A 20,548-nucleotide genomic window follows, 5' to 3' on the forward strand; every position below is an offset into this window, starting at 1 on the left:
GTTAAGTTTTCAAGTGTTGATTTTCTTTTTTATACAGAGGAACCTTGTATTCATAAAGTACACTTTGGCACACACACACACAAAATAATACTATTGTTACTCTGAAAACACAGTTGAATGCTAAGAGCTGGGACTGGACCTTGATCTATACCAAGAGATTGTTTAATAATAGCAACCTTCATATAATGAGGTCCTACTGGAGTCATTTACATATATGGGGGTGTTTCACAAAGATCCAAAGTCGAACTTAAGTCTAATTTAGACTAAAACATTATGGAGAGTCATTTGTAGCCTTAAAATGAAATCTCCTTCATAAAAAAATAGAAAATATGAATGATTTGAATCAACATTTTATGCCTTCTAAAATAACTTTTACAAAATCTTTTCATAGATGCCAACGGCTTTTCATAATTGTTAAGTCCAGATTAGAGATAAGTTCAACTTAGCTCCTGAAATGGTGGAATTTGATTAGCTGCCCACCTCCCTGCATAGTGAGGAGAGGCAGAGGTCTGTATACTTACACCAGATATGGGTAAAGATAACAATTTAACCCTCATTCATGCATGATGCAATACACTGCCTATAAAAACTACTGCAGTTAAAAGTAAATTCAAATATAATAAGTGGAGCGTGGTTCACACTTCCATATCTTGTAACTCTAGTACGCCTCGAGGCATTTGTTGCTGCATGCAAACATCCTTTTTAACCTCCCCTTGATTTTGTTTTGCTGCAGCTTTTTTTTTTGTAGGTGATTAACCACATTATTTGCAAAGAAGGACCTTACAGTCAAATTATCTGACCAACTAATGAAAATAAGCGTAAAATAGCCGAACCATGAATTTTCTTACTGACTAAAATACGGGGCAACAATGACGCTCCGTAAAAATAAGAAAGGAAGAAGTCTGAAAGAGTTATTTGAGCGTATTTGTGCGAATAATGGCCGTCTACTGATAGCTTAGCATACATCACATATGTAATACCTCCTCCAATCGCTCTCCTCATACGTTCTAGCTTGCTATTATACATGTATGTAAGATGACAGAAACAAGACAAGACTTGTTAGTGGCATATCACAAACTTCACTTTTTCAAGACAGAAAATTAGCTAAGGAAAACGATTCTGTGATCAAGATCATGGGCCAAAGTGAAGAAGATGAAGTTTTAATAGTTTCTTCTCTCGCCAATCTGTGTACCTTGAAGGTTTAGTATTATCCTCCTTTCACCTTTGACCTTCAGTTCACGATGCATGCTTCATTCTCGTCCGTATTCAGAAAAATATGTGGCATTCCAAGCACAGAAAGTTGTTTCTCCAATCGGAAGGCACTATTATACATTATACAGCTTAGGTCTATCAGCATATTAAAGTCTCTTTATTAAATTTGCAGTGAAAATCGTTTCACTTTGATCTGCCTCTTCCTTTCCCCTTGGCTGGTGCTTTCCCTTTGACTGGGGCTTTCCCTTTGGCAGGAGCTTTGCCCTTTGACCCTCCGCCGCGACCTTTGGCCCCTGCAGCTTTTGGCTTGGCCTGTGATGCAAAAAGAGAGGGAGTAGTGGAGAAATACTTTGAATGCAGTGCATTAAAATCTAAAGCAATAATGATCACCTTAAGAGCGTTACAGAAAAAAAAAATGTGTGCCTCAATGAGAACACCTTAAAATAGCCCTAGAATACTTTGATTTCAAAATCTGTATGAGTTCTTGTTTTCAGTCACTTCTTACTCTGTTATAATCTACATAATCAGTAAATTAGAAAATAATATTGAAATAAGTACATTTTTAAATCATCAAATAGCCTCTAACCCCCACTACCCCTCAACTCTCACTAGTGGGAAATAGGGGGAGCTATTAAACATAATGGTACTGTTAACTTAATTGTGGTGGGAAAATCCCTTCCAAGCAACACATTCAGGTCTGAGCACAACTAAACAAACACATCACAAACGTCGGCGGAGAAGAAATCAATTGTGTAAGTGCTTACCCTCAATGCACTGACGTCATCATCCTCGTCGCTACCTTCTTCATCCTGTTGTGTTCCTTCGTCCTCCTCTCCTTCCACTTTCATGAGACCATCTTCTACCCCTGCCGCCCCTCCTCCGCCCTTTCCTTTCTTCTTCTTACCCCCCGCGTCCACCGCGTAGGGGGTCGCATGTGCCTCCTTGTTGTACAGTCTGGTGAAGGCAGCTTTTACCTTAAGGAGGCAAGAGAGAAAACAATCTTAAAGGAGGCAAGATAGAAAACAATGAAATACTCAAATGTTCTGGCCTGTTACGGTGCTAATTGATTGGTTGTTAAAGTGTTATAGAGTGGTGAAGTGTGACGTCATCAAAAATCTATTTTTGAAATTTCTAAATTTTTTCATTATTTCCGAAAGAGCATCAAAAATAATGTCCAAATGTCGAAAACCAATTGAATATGTTAAGTATTGGCTGAGATATGACCATCTGAATAAATCCATTTCCTATGGGAACTCAGTGTTATATTGCTCTGGTTCATTACATTACAAGTAACTGAGTTCCTATAGGAAATTCCCAAAATAGATTTTTATGAAGTCACAGCTTTGGTACTCTATTATCTCATCCACCTGTGACATTGACAATTTTACAGATTCTAATTTCAGTATTTAAAATTGGCAGTAACTAAAGTTTGAACATCGTAGTGATACCCTTCACAGATAAACATGAAACAGTTCACTACAATTCATCAACTATATTTTACTGGCCTTCTGACTCGAAAAACCTGTCAAACATCCATCTGTGACTAACCAATCCGGCTCATTTTTAATAATGTATTAGTTAGTGAAATGGTGATAAAAGAATGTTAAGTTTCCCACAGGCAGATGGGTGAAAATAAGTGTAGAAGGAGATCTTTCTACCACTGAAGAATGTGGTGTATTAATGGCTCCGCAATGGTATAATACCATACAAATAGGAAATGATATCATGACTGATAACGATTCGTGATGGACAGGGGTTACTGCAATTTCAATGATTATTTGCAATTGAGCATTTCAATAAACTACCGACCATCTTCAACCTCTAGTAAGCCCAATAGACCAGTTCACGGTTAGCACATGTCCCAAATGACACCGAATATCAACAGATCTTCAAAACATGAAGAGGTCCCACTTTGTACAATTTGAAACAATCACTCCTACAGTGATGGAGGTGCTACGTAAATAGCCTTTGTTTCCCCTTTTCAAAGAATACTTCCACCTGTGTATCATGGAGTGCACTGCTTGTGCATAGATGAATAGTGATTACATAACTTTCATGAGCACGTATCCAGTATTTTGTCTCCATGTATTTCACAATTTGGTCTGTAATGACCTTTATCTGCTCATGCTCAGACTGCAACTATGAACTGGCTTATTCTGGAAACAACATCAACCCTTAACAAGCCTACCTTAGGAGCCACTTTGCCCATCGGGGCATTGAAACCAGAGTATTGCGTCACTTCCAACAAGCTGTCAAAGTCCTCCCTCAGTAGATCATAGCTATGCATCAGGTTGACGGTATCCGGCACCCCGTCTGCCTCCCTCTCTACCATCGGTTGCGTCAGGAACTTTCGAAGGCGAGGCAGGTACTCCTGGTTCAGGCTTCGAATTGAAGCCGATGTGCTGTCAGAGGAACACGAAAGAGAAAAACATCAATATTTCTTCTTATTTTTTAAAAATTGAAGGAATTCTCTACATCATCTTGAAATAGCCGTAATTCAAATGTAGGTACACATCCATGTAAGGATGGATATGATTTGGTCCCAAGTAAAGCTTTAAATAAAATCTGATGTACTGTTGGAAGGACATGAATGAAAATATTCAATGTTTCTACAGTGGACCTCTTTCAACATCATTTATGAACAGCTGTACATTTGTTTAGCACATGCCTCTAGCATGCAAGAATCTGCATCCAGGATGTAAATTTAATTTTATGTCTAATCTGTTTAGTATTTCATGTAAGAAGGGGGATGGGTCTTACCAATACTTTACAAGGGCTTTTAAGACAGGAATATGTCTTTTAATATGTTAATTAGGAATAAGCTCTATGACACATCTGCAAGGCATTTAACTTTGACAATTTCGATGTCTATGGTTCAGGCACCTTCCTCCGATATGTACCGGCAAACTTAAGTTACCTGCCAGTTTTTCAATATGTAAAACTGATGCATAGTGACTTAAGCTATCCTGATGATCTTGTTCAAGAAAGGAAATATCTCCATTCTATTACCTTTTTCTCATGTGAACTTGCAATTCTTGTAAGAGTCTGAAGTTCTTCCCTCTTGTCGAGTTCTTTCCAAGCCAGCTCGGGAAGTTGATCATGCCTCCCATGTAGCCTTGCATAGTCGTGCCTGGGATCACACTGGCAAATACAGCCTAAAAGGAGAGAAAGATGTACTAGAATGCAATAGGCTAATCTTGTAATGTAACCAAATTCAATGCAAATGTCTTTGTGAAGTGCTTTGATACAGATTATTTCATTCACCTGGTACAAATAATTGTATCTCAATAGTAAGAATGCAAATGTGCATACAGTATTTGTTGCTAGGTAGGACAAACATTATGGATTGCCCATTCCTAACAACACATAATATATACAGTTTGCATTCTGACTATTGAGATACAATTATTCTTAACAGGTGAATGAAATGATTTGCATTGAGGCACTTCCCAAAGACGTATGCATTCAATTCAGTTACATTATGAAAATAGCCTATCAATCTTCTTTCATATACATTCCACAACCAGCACTTATGACAGATGTGGGAGCACATGTTTGTCACTCTCAACCCAGGTGAATCAAAAAAGCGTACCTGGTAATGCCAAGTAATAATAATTGTAAGGCCTACAGGAAGCGCAGTATTCATACTGATGTGGCCACCAAATTATATTTAATTATTCCCATTTACGACACTCATAAGAGTACAGTGTCAACAACTCTGGCTATAACGTTTTATTTACCCAGGGTAGCCACTTCAGTTATAAAACTGCTCTCCCAGCGGGCCCTGCATAACATAACATGTTACTATTACCCTTCTCCAATCCAATATGCTGAGCGCCTAGCTAGAAGGCAGAAGGTCCCATTGTTATAAGTCTTTGGTATGACTCGGCCGGGGATTGAACCCACGACCTCCCGTTCATGAGGCGGACGCTCTAACCATTGAGCCACCATACCCGGCTAAATGTATACATGCTGCAAAACTTCTCTTTTTTGACAGATGCGCAACCAGTTGTAAAACATGATGTGTTGTAGTTCATGATTTTTAAGGCATTATACTTGGCCACTTTTGAAGTACATGATGAAAGTAAATTACTGGTTGTCCAGAATTCTAAGAATCTCTTCCATTTCTCGTAATACAAGATGTATCATTCTTCCTTGATGAAGGATTCTATAAAAGGAAATAACTTTCAATTTAAAATTGTTTCAGCACAGACACACTAAAAAAATAAAAATAAAACAACACTAATATGTGAGGAATTCATGAGAGTTGAAACAAGACAGAAACAACAAAAAGTTTTAGCATGAAATTTTCTCAGCAAGAAGGAAAAAATGACTCAAACGAATAGGACATACCTGTGTTGGTAGCAATCTCCAACAGTTTCTTGTCCTGATGGCTTTCTCCACAAGGTCACTTTGGCACATGCTGTCAGCTGCTTTACTCACCAAGTCTAATTGCTTTTTGATGTCTCCTCTGAAAGGAAGTGATAGTGAGAGAAGACATTGCAGCAAAACATGACTTCTTGGAAATGTCAAGTGTAAGAGAAATGCGCATACATCTCATCTTTAAAAAAGTTGAAATGATGATAATGATGGTGGTGATGATAGTGGGGGTGGGTGGTGGTTGTTGTTGTGGTGATGGTGGTGGTAGTGGAGGTGGTGATGATGATGGTGATGAGGATGACGATGATGATGATGGTGGTGGTGATGAAGATGATGGTGGTGTTGGTGATGATGATGATGATGGCGATGATGATGATGGTGGTGGTGATGATGATGATGATGACGGTGGTGGTGATGATGATGGTGATGATGGTGATGATAATGATGATGATGATGGTGATAATGATGATAATGATGGTGACGGTAATGATGATGATGATGAAGATGGTGATGACAGTTTTGGCAAATAAGATGTTGAAGATGAGGAAGGTGGCTATGGTGATGATCATGTGATCAAATTGAGAATTGTGATAATTACACAAATTAAATTCCAATATCATCTCATCTGTTTCTTACCTTCCTTCATCTGGTATGACATGAAGATAGTTCTCTTGCACAAAGAGCCCTGCAATGGAGTAGTCGTGGAAGAACAAGTCCATCTTATCGTTGAAGCTCATCGTCTTGAGGTCTTTGGAAGAGAAGACTTGCCTGGCTACATCCCAAGGGCCCTGCACGGAAGAGGAGATATATCAATTAGTGGGACATAAGGGGAACAAAGATAGGGGTGAGGAAAGGACAAAAGGGAGATGGAAATATGTAAACAGTGAGAAGGAAAGAGAGTGAGAGAGACAGACAGACAGACAGAGACACTTGAAACACATTGGTCTCTTTGCCGATCTGCCGGGTTCGAGAGGTCCCACGGGTCTCACTAACAAGCATAGCTTTTTGGGGTCCTAATTTGGATCATATTTGATCGTCATGATTGCCATGTCTGGTGTTTTTTTAATAAACTGAAACTGGATCTGAGACAGATCTAAACACAGACAGACAGATAGACAGAGGCAGACATACAAACATACATGAAGACAGAGACAGACAGAGAGCTGGAGACCAAAAGGAAACAGAGAAAGTGACAGACAGACAGGAAGAAACAGACAAGATTGAGGATTAGAGATACAGAAAGATATAAGGATAGAAAGTCCTCACGGAAAAAGACAGTGTATCATTAGTAATTTGCACATCCTTGGCCAACGTCAAGAACCAAATGGCAACGTCCAATGAGCTACTAAAATACTTGAAGAATATATTTTCACATGAGGGAGAAAAAGATACAAGATAGAGAGCAAAGTATAGCTCTGTACTTCCTCTCAGGCCAAGAGTGCTTAACATGTACAATTTGTTTAAGAATGTGAAATGATAACCAAAACAAGATTTGTTTTTCTTCTTCCTCTTGTACTCACCAGTTTTAGATCTTTCTTTGCATTCCTTGCATCTGTGTTCATCTGTTCAGCGTTCATCTTCTTCTGACCTGCACTCCACATACTCAGGTTGTGCAAAACCTGGAGAAAATGCAGTAAAGAGGTAAAAAATAGGTCTAAACACTTTTTCTACTTGGACTGGTATTTGAAAAATTTAAGGCACATGGATAACTTTGTTGAAATATTAAAAAGAAAATTTATTCAGGGATGTATAAAACTATCCATTGATATTTGCTCATCTTGCTATACTTCTTTCGCAGTGACTGTGAATTTAAAACGATACAAAACTTGAGATCAAACTGATACTCTAAATCATAGATTACAAATTGTTATCATTTATAAATTCATAAAATGAAGATAACAAAAAAAAAGAAGATTAAATATATCAATATAACAGATTCCAGCAGCAAAAAAAAAATTCTTGCTTTGGAAAAAAATAAAAGGGTCAAAGGTGAAAGGTGAGAGTTCAATCTAACCTGTCTGACATCCTGGTTAGCAGCCATGATCATGCCGTCTAGAGCGGCAGGAGGAACGGTCAGACCTTCTTTGTAAGCGATGGACATCATGGCAGACTGTTAGACAAAGCAATGACAAAGTATGGAAATACTTTGTTATTAATGTATTCTTCTCCAAAGATAATTTCAATACGAATACATCGTAAGAATATTTACACATGAAAATGCAGTATGCATACACTTGTGTTCTTTACTTTATTGAAACACATGATACGCAGAAAAAACAAAATAATAATCAAGGAAATTGTAAATCAATTCATTTATTTCTCCAAATTAAATTGTCATCCTTTAGACTTGAGTTACATTATGGTAGTCATGAAAGTGATGATAATGTCAATAGACAATCAAGGTGTTTCTTTCAACTTAGTTTCCTCATCTAAATCATCACCATATCATTCACATTGTCATTATCATCATCATCATACTTCTAATATAATAATCTAATCGTCACATTCATCATCACCAGCATCACTAACATCATCAAAATCATCACCATACCCCGTCGTCGTCGTCGTCATCATCATCATCATCATCATCACCACCACCACCATCCTCCTCCTCTTCCTACTTACCTTTATCTGAGGAACCCTTGGTCTTTGGAATCTCAGATCAAAGCAGTAGTTTACTAGAGATCTGATCTTGGGATGACTTCGATCATTGCAGATACAGATGATTGGTGTTCTCGTAGTCTTGATCATCTGGATGAGCTCCTGTAGGTGCAAATCAGAGGTTTTTTTCATCAAAGATGTATTATATTTTTCTCATTATTATGGGTGGAGTACCAAAAAAAAGGGGAGTGATTAGAATAAAATTCTGATACTTCACAAATCACTAAATCCAAGGCCAACATGTATGTACAATAATTTCATTTGCTGAAAGCCAGAAGGGCCATGACTTATATTATGACACATAGTTTACACCATTATGGTTCACAACAGACAATATCAAAACCTTAAGGCCATAATACTATCTTCCCTGTAAATAAGAAACACTTTAATGTCCAGATCACACTTCATTTCATGTCACATGATGCAGAGGTCCTCAACTTTACCCATGATAAATAATGCTTCTATTCTCAGACGCCTTGACCTCTACACTCTCATGCCCTTAAGTACCTATAGTCCCACATACACATCCTTCCTGAAAATCATGATCAAACCTGGATTTCCTGCAACACCATAATGGACATCCTCCATGATCAGACAATGCTTGTAACTCTTGTCTGTTGTCTTTTTGTCACTAGAAACCCCTAGTCCCATCTACAAATCTCCATGTCCAACATTCAATACTTTAGTCCCACATATTCCTTTCCCTGCTATCAAAAACTTTGTAGTTCTACACATAAATCTTTCCTGTCAATTGTAATCATACCCTGGTCCCACATATCCCTTTCCCTGTTATCAAAAACGTTGTAGTTCTACACATAGATATCTTCTGTCATTCGTAATCATACCCTGGTCCCACATATTCCTTTCCCTGTTATCAAAAATGTTGTAGTTCTACACATAGATATCTTCTGTCATTCGTAATCATACCCTGGTCCCACATATTCCTTTCCCTGTTATCAAAAACTTGGAATTCTACACATAGATATCTTCTGTCAATCGTAATCATACCCTGGTCCCACATATTCCTTTCCCTGCTATCAAAAACTTTGTAGTTCTACACATAGATATCTCCTGTCAATCGTAATCATACCCTGGTCCCACATATTTCTTTCCCTGCTAGCAAACACTTTGTTCTTCTACACATAGATCTTTCCCATCAATCGTAATCCTACCTGAATTCCTCCTCTATCTTCATTCCCTGCTACACCATCCACTTCGTCCATAATCAGACAATGCTTGTGACCCTCTTCTGAAGTCTTCTTTCCACAGCCCTTCTTGAACATGTCGGCAATAGATTGGTTGTCGAGCGATTCTGCAATACCACCCTGCAGGCTCTTTTTCCCTCTAGAATCACTTGCATTTTGTTCAATGAAGGAAAAGCCAAGTTCCTGTGCGATAAGAAATAAAGCTATAGTCACAGTATGGTATCTGTGGTCCCAGAACCACCTTAGAAGAAAAACATTTTGGAACAGTTTAATTCGCGAGGATTCCAGGCTAAGAATCAAATTTTACCTTGAAATTCTTCCCCAACTACCATAATAAAAACAAATCTCATCTGATTGTGATATTCACAACAACAACAAAACATTCAAAAAAAAAATTGAAAAAGTCTTTAGTAAAGATTTCACGTGTCTTACAGGCCAACATGGGGCTGAAGAAATGTTGACAGCAAAATATTCTAAGATATCTTCCAATAATTCAGTTTGTGATAATACTTACAATAACTTTGCACTCTTGAGTTGGGAGTGTGCAGGATTAATACAACATATTTAATACGCAGTATAGAATGAATTCAATCGATATACATAAAGGAATGTTGCCATCAAAGAAACAAAGATAGAATTTTGCCATAATACTTATATTCCTACCCTCCTACTTGTTCCTATGCAGTAACCAATTACAGCGACATTTAATCCATAACTTTTGTACTGTTTATATGTATTTGGATACACACATGTATGGAAATTTGAAAGGAAAAGATATAGAAATTCATCTACAAGTTCACATAACAGACAAATTGTGCTCTTAAATACATGAACATGAACAGTCAAACCTGCTTTAGAGAACACTTTTCTACAAAGACCACATATTTCCCTTTAAAATCGTTTCTCATTGTAACATGTACTATAGGCACCTGTACATAAAAGACCACCTGACTATAAAGACCACTTTTCTTGTCTCCCTTGGGTGGTCTGAACAGACAGGTTTCACCGTCGTTGCTTCCTACTAACCTGGCAAACCAGAGTGGCTGTTGTTGTCTTGCCTACACCAGGGGGCCCAGAGAGGAGAGCTGCTCTGAATGCAAAACCCGCATCCCTGTTGAATTTAGCTGTGAAACAAAAGCGATTTTTAATTATCTTGATGCAGGGTTGCGATGCTATAGATCATATCATCATCTCGTAGGAACCAGAAGGATGTCAATCAATTTTTTTTTTAACCAATGCAATATCATCCTTTTGATCTCAGCAGACAAAAAATAGGAATGTAGGCTAAGACAAATAGTATGCACACAATATTACAACAATAGTGGCATCTTAGATATAATCAAAAAATGAGTTATCTGACTTATCCCTATTTTAACTGGGCTATTTCAGACCGGGTTTTTACTGGGGGGGGGGGGGGGTCAATTTGATCCGTTTCACTGCTAATCGCCGCGAAAATTTGCATACATGTCAAGTGAAGTGTATAGAATACTATGGTAATTTTCAATTTTTTGAAAAATTCACTCATTTGCATATTTATGGTAATTTATGCAAATAAGGTCATAAAATTCACATTTTTGCCCATAAATCAAACATTATTAATATTTAAGCATTCTTTTTCACTACATATATTTGTTAGACCATTTGGAATAATAATACAACAGTAAAAAATTGGAAGAGCCAGGTTATTCCTTATGTTATCTCTTGTTTTGATAATTTCTTATGTATTTCATTGCTTTTTAACTTATGTATTTTATTGTTTTTGCTGTTTTTGTTGTTTAATTTCATTTATAACTACAATTCAACTATTTTGACCCCAAAACAAACACCTAAACTCTAAACAAGACTAAATAACCAATGTTTTATCTCTTTTTAGAAAAAATTACATTTCCATATGTTTTGTACACAAATCACAAAAATAAGCGATTTTCGGGCTGACATGCGAAGACAAAAGGTCACTTGACTTTGTAACTATACGTCCGATTTTCGAAAAAAATTGTTTTAAAAGATGCATAAGACTCAAAAGAAAAAAGTCATGAAAGGAAATTTTTATATCTGCCGCGGTTTCGGAGAAGTCACAAAATTTCTACAGGGGGGGGGGGGGTCAAATCCCCCCCCCCCCTTCCCCAGTTAACATAGGGTTAAACTTGCCCCTTTTAAACATGACTTGATTAAACAAAAAAAGTTACGGTATGCATTTTTCAAAAAAGCAAGGTTTTAAGTGTGTTTGTGAAGGAAATAGGTTGATGAATATGCCATTTTTCCTTCTTATTTTCTCATTAAAACTCTTTGAGTACATTCACGAATACTCTACCTTTTTCTTTGTTGATCCCGTAATTGTTGTCGGTTGATGAATACACAATTTTCCCTTCTTATTTTCTCATAAAACTCTTATGATTACATTCACGAATACTCCACCTTTTTCTTTGTTGATCTCGTAATTGTTGTTGGTACATGAATACACAATTTTTCCTTCCTATTTTCCATAAAACTCTTTGAGTACATTCACGAATACTCCACCTTTTTCTTTGTTGCTCCCGTAGTTGTTGTCGTTCCACCTCCTGAGCCAGTTGAGTAGTTTCTTGGCGTTGCTCTTATCTCCCTGCTGCCCGATGATGTTCTTTGTGCTGACTGGTTTATACTTATCCACCCACATCAGGCTTTGGCCTCCCCCTGCTGCAGACTGGCCTCTCCCTGGTGCAGGCTTTGAACTTTGACCTGATTGACTGACATTCGATGATGATGATGATGATGATGGGAGAGATGACGGTTCCTTCTTTATTGCTGTATCTTTTGAGGATGGGATTGGTTTCATACTTGGTGTGTCTGGTTTTGATATTGTCCTCTCCGGCTTTGTTTCCTCATGCTTTTGTCAAACATGAATGAACAACAGGAACAACAGAAAGCATAACTAATGTCTCGTAGATGATAATATGTACCTTTAAAAAAGTTGGATGCTTAAGCAAAATATGGTATACATGCGTACATTCAAGATGGTCTGGCATGTCCTCCCAACAACTACTCCAGGCTTTATTTCATCAAGGACTCAAGGTTGCAATTAGGCTTAAGGTTAGGTTTAGGGTTATGATTACCTTAGTGTGCATGTGTTATACAGCTTCACTCAATTCTTCAATAAATTTAGCCTCAAAATAAGAATGGAATGCTAAAGTTATGGTGTTAATGCAGTGTTCACCTAAACTTATTTATTTATCAAAGGCATACATCTGCACATTTTGCATGCTCTGTTTTGTTATAGTGAAATGTATACATGTGATTCTCAAATGGAAAGGGAGAAAGATAAAAACAGACATGGGTACAAAGAAAGATGTGTCAATTAGAAAGGTATGCCATTGTCTTACCTTCGCCTGCTGCTGAGGTGCTTGACCTTTGGCCTTTGACCCTCCTTTCCCTGGTCTGGTTTCTATCATTTCATAGAGTTCTTCCTCCTGGATCTGTTTGATTCTAAACTCTTGTGCCTGTTGTAAGAGAAAGAGATAAAGAACATGGCTAGTTTAATAGATGATATTAATTCTCAATAAAAAATATATAATTTTCTGCTAGTGACTCGGTAACATTGCTTCAGATTCTGAAACGAAATCCTGGATTTAGCTCATGCTGCAATCATAATTATAAACCTTTAGGTCAGTCAGGAATCCCATGACTTTTACAAGTCAATCACCTGTCTGATTATAAAGATATTTTATTTAACGGTTGTTATAACACTACAGTCTATTGGGGAAGATGAGTATGGTAAAACCAGTCACTCAAAGATTTTTACTTTTTTGAGGCACTTTATGATCATTTTGAAGCAAAATTTGTTAGGGCTTCAATATTACACCATACCACGACACTGATAACAGGTAGGGCCATTTATGTCAGATTAAACATTGTTAAACAATGCCTTTAAAGTATGCCTACACTTCCATGATAACATATTTATCAAATACTATTGTTAGAATACTAAATCATTGTGTGTGTCTTGTTTCACTGACCTTTGCCACTTTAGACTCGCCAGGTTCTCGACCAATCACAAGATGCGATGTCTTTTTGCTGACGCTAGTAGTGAGTCGACCGCCGTGCTGCTCAACCATTGTCTTGATCTGATCTTTGTCAAAGTACTCTATAACTCCAGTGAGCACGAAGGTTAAACCAGACAGACAGCCATCAGCACCCTAGGAAAATAAAATATGGAAAGATGTTTTGCTGTCTTTCATATATCCACCTGAGATAAATTCATACTTCTACTCATCTCCTTATCATTCTTCTCTTCTTATTAATTTGACAACAAGCTAGCACAAAGATTTTAGGTTAGTTTTCATGATTGTCCAAATATCGTATTTCTTTTACTTACCACCAACTGTATTGAGATTCAATTCATGATTTTTTTTTTTAACCAACATCATATTCATACTTCCTTTCTCTAAACCACTTACATGAAAACACACTCAGCCAACAAATCTTTCAAATTCATATTAATTACTGGTTTCAAATATGTGGGATATACAAACATGATTAAAAGTGTGTCTTCCAATGCCTTCTATTTAGCATACTGTAAGACTCAAGTTAAGACAATAATTAAGATTAATAGTTTCTGTGGGTGGTGTCAAGGTTTCCCAAAACATGCTTGACGGAGTATTATGAGTAGGCATGCCCATGCCAAAACCTTCTATAAACAGAAAGTCTTTTTCTGAAAACACCCCCCCCCAAAAAAAACACACAACAACAACACACTTCTACCCACCTTTGGTTCTTCTCTCGAGCCCAATGATCTTGGCCCTTCCCGATTCAAGTAGCTCTTATAGCCTGCACTACCCCTCCTCTTCTCCCCCTCCCCACCAGGGGGGCTGGTCACAGCCTCTTCCTTCTTCCTGGGAGGGGATGTGATCTCTAGTTTGGCCTTGGTGGTGGACTTTATGGGTGCACGTTTGGCTGGTGGGGGCTTGGTGGGGGTGGATCGGGTCACTCTCTTTGTTGGACTTTCTTTCTCATCTTCTTTTGTTGAAATCTGTATTCCCAAATATCAATTCAAAAATGTTGTAACATGAAGGTTTGGATAATTCTACAGCTTTCTTTACAGGCTGTCTGTACCAGTTTTGCCAGGGGGGGATTAGACTCCCTGCAAGGCCACTGACAGGTGGTTATCTCATGAAATCAGCTCTCAATTAACATAAGAAAAAGAGGATCATGGGGGACCAAAAGGCACCGATTAGGCATTGTTTGCTATATAGAGGGCGCAAGAAGCTATAAGTAGTGCAGTGGGGCTTTAACGTTTCAACAATATTGTAATTTTAACAGATCAACCTGTTGGAGACAAATAGTAATTGTATGATGTATCCTCTGTAAACTCGAGCTCAAGCTATGTCGAGTTCAGTATACTACTGGTTAAACATAACTCATATATGATACAGTAACTTACTGGAACAACCTGTAAAAAGAAGACCACCATAAACAGAGAACAGCCAAATGATACTAAAAGTTAAGCTAGATAATATTGTATTCAGCCTCAAACCTAACATGCTTCGTATTTCGGATCCTCTCTTACATTGTACATCCCTCGTGATGTGTTCCTGTGAGAATAGACTAAACTTAGATCCTCTAAAACACAGGCCCCTGGTTCAAGCCTTATTCATATTGCATTCCCTTACACACACATATAACTGACCCTTATGATTTTAATAAACAGTCAAACCTGCTTTAGTGACCACTTGTACATAAAGACCACATGTCTATAAAGACCACATTTTCTGTTTCCTTTGAAAGTGGTTTTATTATTAAAACATATGATAAGGGAACCTGTACATAAAGACCCCCTGTCTATAAAGACTACTTTTCCTGTCTCCATTGAATGGTCTTTATATACAGGTTACAATGTACTCTGTAAATCTCAAGATTTTGTAAGGCATTGCTGTTTAGTGGACCCCTCTGTTTCCAATATGTATTCCTATATTGTTGTAAATGTTTATAGTTGATTTGTAATGTTTTGTTGGAAACATAAATAAATTGAAATTGAATTAAAGTTAATATGACTCACTCTACTCTGTTGTCTGCTGCCTGAAGGGGTATCCTGGATGGTAGGTTCCGTATATCTAGACCTCTCCTTCTGCTTCTCTCTGTCCGGTGTGTCCGGAACAAGGCTACCCGCCTTCACCTTGGCTGCCAATTTGCTCGCAAGTCCTTTGCCCTTAGCTGTACAAGACGATGGATATAAAATCGGAAGGTCAATTTTCTTGTGAGTCATTTATCTTTGGCTACACCAGAAATTGGAATTGAAATTGGACACAGCAAAATGTACTTTCTATCATCCCCACTTGCCTTTCATTTACACTAAAAAAAAATATCAAGATTTTGGCACCATATGTGAACAAATCTTTAATGTTCAATTTACTTCAGATACTGAGAAAGTCAGCTACAGCTGGCTGTGTGATTAGGTAATGGATAATAATAATAATAATAATAATTATTATAACGGTGCTTATAAAGCGCTTTCCACCCAAGTCTCTGCGCGCTGGATGACGGTAGTCCTATCTCACAGCATTGATGCGTAGACTAATTAACTTTCTAACCAGAATATCTGGTTAACTGCCGGTCTACAAAATATGACATGACAGCAAGGACTACATGCGTGACTACACAATTGGTCTCTGAAGTCTATGTGGAAAATGTATTTCATACACTGATGATGCAATTAATAAATAATTTATGCTTATGAGCATTCAGCATTGATTTTCTCAGATTGGCAGCACATGCGATTTCTTTTCAACTTCCTCTTCAGGAGACAGGTTTTCACAATGAACAGGAACACCCTAAGCACAGTACGGCCAATAAACAAATAACACATGCTTATGTATTGAGAGAATTCTTAGCCTTGCTGTTATATCCTAAATCCATACATGCCAACATTTGAAAATCAGAAATCTGTACAAATTATGCTATTTTCAAAAAAAAGAGGAACAATCCTAACTCTCCTATTCAATACTACAGACAAATTTGTACACGAAGAGGAACACCTGCATTAAAATGATAACTATCTTCTCCCAAAAAGAGGAATGTTCCTCTTTAATCTGAACAGTTGGCATGTATGTAAATCCAATATTCAAATATTGATTGGTTTTAAGTTACTGGAGTTGTTTCTTTTATTTATTTTTGTTCATTCACCTGGTTTGTCTTCTTTTGGAGGTGACTCATCTTGGTCCATCATGCGAAGGGTGGCTTGGAAATCCTCATCATCATGCTCCTCCATCTCCAGCCGAGGTTTCTTGGCTCCTCCATTGGTGAGCGGCTGGGGGTAGAGATGCAAATGAGGGAGTCATTGAAGGGGGCAAATAACAAAATAGAATATTATGCTCCCGGAGCGTTGGCTTGAGGTCAGTTCAATGCATGCAAAATATCAGCTTCAAATATTACTCCATACGGTACAGAGAAATTCCAAGTTTAAAAATAAAAGTTCAATTCTGGTCATGTGATTGTGAGGGAGGCATTAAAGGGGGCAAATCACCACAAAGAATATCATGCTCCCAGAGCGTTGGCTTAAGGTCAGTATATTATAAAAGAATCTAAAGTCATATGTTTGCATGTTATTTTATTCAATTATATGTTGAATTTTTTTTTTTAATACTCTGTATGTATTGGATATGTTTTTTTTAATGAAGAATGGAATAAAATACCATACCATACCATACCATACCATACATCTATGCATATTTGTTATCATTTCTCTATGTAACTCATTCGAATTCTATCCCTCTGCGTCTCAGAATATTTTACTAGATCGATGGTGCATAACAAAGGCTGTTTTTATTTATTACTATTATACTGCATTCAAAATATCAGCTTCGAATATTACTCATATATAGAGAAATTCGAAGTTGTCAAGATAAAAGTTCAATTCTGGTCATGTGATTGTCTGAAGCGACTGGGAAATGAAAGTTGAACCAAACCTTTTAGATATTTCTTGTCATATTTCATATATGAAAGCATTAGAAGAGCCATACTTTTCAAGGGACATTTTTTTCTATGATATTCCTCCACACTATTAAACATTAAAAGAATGAAAAAGCTCATAAATTATTTTTCACCTTTCCCAGATGTAACCTTCTCTTTACAGCTCTCTTTGTAAAAACAACATGTCCTTAGCTATTTGTGCATGCAGGCAGACATACTCTGAACGTGCATGAGCTTTAATACTAACCTGTACCTTTCTAGCAGGTTTCTTCACAGACCTCTGTACCGGAGAGTTCCCAAAGAAATCAATCGCCGAGGTGGCTTTCTTCTTCTCTGGCGTCGGCTGAGGCAGCTTGGTTGGTCCCTTACTGGTCTTGGACTCGGTCTGCTTCACAAGGGTCTTGGTCTTCTTGGATTTGGGATCATCTGAGTCTGAGTCTATGTAGATCAATAAAGATAAGTAGCAAAACAACGTAAATGATGAAGAAGTATATGATAATACATGTATTATCAATTTATTTATGTAGATCTAGTACAAAACATTGGTTAATACAGGATCTGAAGATCTGATCTACATCCTTTCCATCAGAGAAAGTTTAAGCCAGTTTCTCCTCTAAACTTTTCTTTTATATATAATTCCAATATGTATTATACACCTCTCTTTTATATGGCATAAATCTATTCATCTGATTGGTCGAAATTGGAGTTACACTGTAATGAGTCAATAGTCAATAAGAAAGATGCTTGTTGCCCCGCGTAACAGGCCGCATAGTTAAATTTTGCTAAAATCCATACTGTGCAGTGTGTGTGTGATTCCTGAATGATCGTAACATTCAGGTAACTTCCCAGCGAAGATTAAGAGACAGTGTCAGATTTTCTGTGATGTTTTAACCAATCATTACTTAAGAAAAGGATAAGGTAAGAATTCTTTGTAGATTTGTTTGTGAATTTGCTGCTTTAATATTTTAGGCATAGCTGTCTCTATATTGGCTCTTGGGGATGTTACATCCTGCTATGACCCCTCGGTCATAATATTTGGCAGATCTGGTGTGAATTATGTGCATTGCGCAGTGTCTTTTTTGTCTTGCAAATTTCAGAGAACCCGGGTACTACAAAACCAACTCATCTCTTTCTGTGAAATAGCACCTTCACTTACCAGAATCATAAATGATGTTGGATTTCTTCATCTTCGTCGGTTTGGCAGAGTGGCGCTGCTTCTTCTCGAACATGGCAAAGTCTCCATCATCTTCATCGTGTTTTCTCTTTCCTTTGCCATTAGTGTGTTTGGTTGAACTGGAGGATGCAGCCGGCTTACCCGGGCTGCCAAAAAAGGATCTAATGTCCTGGAAATAGATGAGATAGTGAATTTTTTTAAATACTGATATTAACAAGAACTGCAAGCATATTAGAACGATATGCATGCATTGACGTTCAGGTTTCTATGTGGCAGACGAAAGAGTATATATCTCGGACTATCCAGAGCGATTTGTTAGAGCTAGGTCTGTAGCATCTAGGATAGTGGCCGACAGACAAAATGGCACATGGACGGTCACGCATGAGTGATTTCGAGAAAAAAAGGAATTTTGTGACCTTGATGAAAAACTTGAGATTTTGCCTTAAAAGTTGGAAAGGAATCGGGATTAAAGGAAGGGATCGCCCTAAAATAGGCTCACAAGCACGAAATGCAAAACAAATGGGATTTAGTGAAAAGAAGAACACGTCATGACACATGTTGTGGCACAAATGGCCTTCGATACTAACAGAATTATGCAGGATGTAAAAATAGTGTTTCAAGTGTCCGGATTAAAGGAAGGGATCGCCCTAAAAAAGGCTCACAAGCACTAAATGCAAAACAAATGGGATTTAGTTAAAAGAATATCACGTCATGACACATTTTGTGGCACAAATGGCCTTTCGACATTAACAGAATTATACAGGGTGTAAAAATATTGTTTCAAGTGCCCCCCCCCCCCCACCCCCTTGAGAGATTTTCAAAATCCGGCTTTGAGATGCCCTATAGGCCTAGTGCACTTGGTTTAGCTAGATCTAGTCTATTCATGATTTTCTGTGTGAATGCTGCAAATGGTATCATTCGAAAGGGCATTTCATTGCAACTGTGGTCAGTTTGATTTACGTGTAATGTATTGCAAGTATGTAAGTCTGTTACATGCTTGCAGTACATTACGCCCGATAATCTTGTATCAGACTCAGTTTTCTGCAAAACCAAACATCTTGTCTTGTTCCTCTCTCATTATCTCTGTCAATATAGATTCTAGACCTAGATTCTAGGGTCTAGGGCCTAGATCTATTCACATTAAAAAATAGTAAAAAGGGCAAGTCAATGCCTTGTAAATGGCAATGTCATTTTAAACAATGAATAGCCATAGAAATAGTATATCAGACCCTAGTATTATACATTATGCACATATCAATTGCATAATCACGAACCATCACCATCATGCTCATTCATTCATTCATTCATTTGCAATGCAATGTCAACTGAGACTGTCACAGTGTCAGTGCAGTGTCAATGAAGAGGTTGCAAATAACTTGTTTTTAAATTTAGAAGATGTTAAAGAATTAGATAGAACTTCTCTCAGATGGTTCTCACTGTTATATTTATACTCAAACTTCTAAATATCTATAAAAAGCTATATCTTTACCATAGACATGATTAATCAGCTGTTCTAATGAAGCCGTCGCGTCGCCAGTCAAATAACCATGTTGTTGTCATTCGCGCCCGCGCGTTGAAGTAGCGTTCGCTGTGCCCCGGCCCACTGCACTCTATATTACGTGCTTTCACGTAAAAGCTTGTAAGTTGTAGGATTGCATGGGGACAGCCTAAACTGACCACCTGACCGCTCAGTCTATAACGTGATATGCCTTTTTTTTCGACCGACCCCAAATCTACTGTCGGTTTTTTATTTTAAAAGTTTTTTTTTTAAATGTTTTTTTAGGAAAAGAATGTGTAGTTTGTTTGTTTATATGGAATATAGAAGTCTAAATGCATTAATCATCAAATGATTCCCAAATTCGCATAGATTTAATGGTCTCTTATTTAAAACATTCATAACTTTCTAATTAGTGGTCCGATTTATGTCAAACTTTTTTTTCATTCTGTATATCTTATTTTTTTCTGCTTTCATGCAATG

The 20,548-nt window shown here is 37.5% G+C and overlaps 1 protein-coding gene across 3 annotated transcripts; it reads right to left on the bottom strand.

Moving 5' to 3' along the window:
• Nucleotides 1–459: 459 nt before the first annotated feature.
• LOC593379 (replication factor C subunit 1) lies at nt 460–20,185 on the bottom strand. Of its 3 annotated transcripts, none has more exons than XM_030974432.1 (20): nt 20,060–20,185; nt 18,553–18,739; nt 17,650–17,834; nt 16,611–16,734; nt 15,487–15,641; nt 14,197–14,460; nt 13,448–13,627; nt 12,815–12,931; nt 11,976–12,324; nt 10,485–10,582; nt 9,426–9,641; nt 8,218–8,355; nt 7,607–7,702; nt 7,113–7,211; nt 6,229–6,380; nt 5,566–5,683; nt 4,222–4,367; nt 3,401–3,614; nt 1,977–2,186; nt 460–1,524 (listed from the first exon to the last, which is right to left on the bottom strand). In XM_030974432.1, exons 1-20 carry the CDS (start codon nt 20,066–20,068, stop codon nt 1,396–1,398), a joined length of 3,186 nt encoding a protein of 1,061 aa, XP_030830292.1. In that variant the 5' UTR covers nt 20,069–20,185; the 3' UTR covers nt 460–1,395. The 3 variants fall into 3 exon arrangements, with proteins under 3 accessions (XP_030830292.1, XP_030830291.1, XP_030830290.1); XM_030974431.1 differs by having other exon boundaries at nt 461–1,524; nt 11,976–12,321; nt 17,644–17,834; XM_030974430.1 differs by having other exon boundaries at nt 462–1,524; nt 17,644–17,834.
• Between the last annotated feature and the right edge of the window lie 363 nt (nt 20,186–20,548).

This window comes from Strongylocentrotus purpuratus, unplaced genomic scaffold (genome assembly GCF_000002235.5).
Source record: "Strongylocentrotus purpuratus isolate Spur 01 unplaced genomic scaffold, Spur_5.0 spur5_scaffold_7, whole genome shotgun sequence".
In the NCBI taxonomy this organism is placed as follows: Eukaryota; Metazoa; Echinodermata; class Echinoidea; order Camarodonta; family Strongylocentrotidae; genus Strongylocentrotus; species Strongylocentrotus purpuratus.

Excerpts from the sequence above, each read along its gene's own strand:
- LOC593379 (XM_030974430.1), bottom strand. Across the intron at positions 7,212-7,606 it reads CTAACCAGGATGTCAGACAG|GTTTTGCACAACCTGAGTAT; the intron begins GTTAGATTGAAC and ends CATTTTCTCCAG. Across the intron at positions 6,381-7,112 it reads CAAAGAAAGATCTAAAACTG|GGCCCTTGGGATGTAGCCAG; the intron begins GTGAGTACAAGA and ends TCTTCCGTGCAG.